The 2,610-nt window shown below is 44.0% G+C and overlaps 1 protein-coding gene across 1 annotated transcript in view; it reads left to right on the top strand.

The window, feature by feature from the left end:
* The first annotated feature begins 1,927 nt into the window (after window positions 1-1,927).
* The window catches only part of LOC147625763 (vacuolar protein sorting-associated protein 2 homolog 1-like), an 18,241-nt gene continuing 17,558 nt past the window's right edge, over window positions 1,928-2,610 (top strand). Inside the window, exons 1-2 of the mRNA XM_086817319.1 lie at window positions 1,928-2,123; window positions 2,283-2,413. Coding sequence (XP_086673445.1) covers window positions 2,087-2,123; window positions 2,283-2,413 — 168 coding nt within the window. The 5' untranslated portion in view covers window positions 1,928-2,086. The remainder of the gene's footprint in view (window positions 2,124-2,282; window positions 2,414-2,610) is intronic.

The following is a 2,610-nucleotide window of genomic DNA, read 5'->3' on the forward strand; positions in this document are numbered from 1 at the left end:
ACACGAACTTGGATGTGCCGAATATTTGGAAAAAAACATTGAATTAAAAATATGAACTTGGGCTGGCCGGCAATTGTGGGGCGAGTAACACTTGTAAAACACAAACTTGGGCTGGCCGACAACGGTGGGCGAGTAGCACTTGTAGGCAAGCAGCTCCTGTAGAGCAGGAGCAGGTCCGAACTCTGGTTCGCTCTACTAAGGGCGCTAGGCAAGGTGTAGTTGGGCGAGGATGTGTAGTGGTGAGGGAAGGTGACGAACAAAAGCGAGGTGTAGGGCTAGGAAGGTCCAACTGCATGGAATAGGGTGAGTAGGGCGCATCACCTATGTGAGCTGCGTGTAGTAGGGCGAGTAGGACATGAAGAGTTGCAAGGACGTGAAGGTCGCTGGTTGGTCCGAATTTAATCGATTGCTTCTCCCACACATCTAGTTGATTGTTTCTCCCACGAAGCTTCATGATTAGTGATTGGTTTCTCGCTTTCAAGGTCCAAGATCTAGGATCGACACTCATTAAATGGCAATTATCTTTGGATCGTTTTAATGATCGCCACATGTTGGGGTGGACTACTTTATTTGGTCGCCACGTGGCTTGCCACATTACTTACACGTGGCAAGCCACAAGTAAGGAATAAAATAGATGGCCGGCAACAACTGTGGGCGAGTAGCACTTATTGTGCAAAACACGAACTTGCGTTGGTCGGCAACGGTGGGCGAGTAGCACTTGTTGTAGGTGAGCTGCTCCTACAGCAGGAGCAGCTCCAAACTCTGGTTCGCTTTGCTTAGGGCACTACGCAAGGTGTAGTAGTGAGGGAAGGTGACAAACAAAAGGCAGGTGTAGGGCTGGGAAGGTCTAGCTGCGTGCAGAAGGGTAAGCAAGGCGCGCATCACGTGTGTAGTGGTGAGGGAAGGTGACAAACAAACGGCAGATGTAGGGCTGGGAAGGTCTAGCTGCGTGCAGTAGGGTAAGCAAGGCGCATCACCTGTGTGAGTTGCGTGCAGTAGGACGAGTAGGACGTGAAGAGTTGCAAGGACGTGAAGGTCGCTGGCTGGTCCGAATCTAATCGATTGCTTCTCCCACGAATCTAATCGATTGCTTCTCCCACGAATCTAATCGATTGTTTCTCCCACGAATCTAATCGATTGTTTCTCCCACGAAGCTTCATGATTAGCAATTGGTTTCTCGCTTTCAGGGTCCAGGATTGGCAGTGATTAAATCGCTTTATCTTTGGATTGTTTTAATGATTAACCGAGATTCGCCATGTGTTGGAGTGGGTTGCTTTGTTTGGTCGCCAACAAGTAAGGAATAGAATAGAAGCAACCCAAAAATCAAATTCCAAGGCGTATAAATATGTATTTTTTGCAATGAGGATCGTTTCTTTAAATGCAAAGGGAGCTCACACCCCCACTATAGAGCACGAACACTTTACCGCTATGCTAACTCCCCCATCTTGACGTACATTTATTTTTGTGATAATACATAAAACAAATTAAAAGTCTTTTGGAGTTTCATAGAAAGAAAATGACTCAATTGGACGGCGTTGATAGGTTTTTTGTGTCTGACAATGACGAACGCAGGATGATGTTTAGAAATCATGCATTTTCATTGGATGAAAATGGCTCAATCGGACTATGTTGATTGCCGTACACCAAGGACAATGACAATGATAATGGGGATGATGTGTAGAAAGTGGGTTTCTATATTATTGATTATTATTAGTTAATATTATTTAGTCACCAGCAGCAGTGTAAAGAGTATATTTCCATATTATTGATTATTAGAAAGTGGATTTCTATATTATTGATTATTATTAGTTAATATTATTTAGTCACAGAAGCAGTGTAAAGAGTATATTTCCATATTATTGATTATTATTAGTTAGATTAAATTAACTATATTTATTTAGCAAATTGTTGACACGGTCATAAAAAAGCTCTAGCTCTTTGCAGCAAAACGTCGAAGAAGAACTAAGGTTTGCCATTTCTCTCTGATCTGCTCTGCGTCTTGCCTCTGTTTACATTCAATTCTCCCTCGTCGCCACGGATCTTATCAGGACTTGATCTGTTTGCAATTAGCGTGCCCTAATCCACTATGAGTTTCCTGTTTGGAAAGAAAAAGACCCCCGCAGGTAAGTCATCTCATCTCACATCGTCTGCCTTTTGTCAGGTTTCAAAACCTGTTATTTTCTTACATCTGCAAGGCTCCGTGTCTTCACAGAGCTCTTCCAGCCGCAATTTTTAAGGTTCTTTCCTTCCATTCTTCTGCTGAAGCCTGTGTTTCTTGACAGAACTTTTGCGGGAGAACAAGCGCATGCTTGATCGATCCATCCGCGAGATCGAGCGGGAAAGGCAAAGTCTGCAAGCGCAGGAGAAGAAATTGATAGTGGAAATTAAAAAAACGGCAAAGCAAAATCAGATGGTATGTTATTTGCCCTTTTTTACATTCACGTTTACTTCAGGGATGCCACTTTGGAAAATAGGGCTTACGTTGCCTTAATGACATTAGTATGGGGTCATGTAAAACATGCCGGAGTCTGCTCAAAAAACCACCCTCCCAACCAGCTAGGTCTGCTTTGCTCGAAACACCGGCTCGACGCGGTGCTCTGAGTCGACAAC

The sequence above is a fragment of the Cibotium barometz genome, chromosome 23 (genome assembly GCF_041138505.1).
Source record: "Cibotium barometz isolate CiBa-2024 chromosome 23, ASM4113850v1, whole genome shotgun sequence".
Taxonomy (NCBI): Eukaryota; Viridiplantae; Streptophyta; class Polypodiopsida; order Cyatheales; family Cibotiaceae; genus Cibotium; species Cibotium barometz.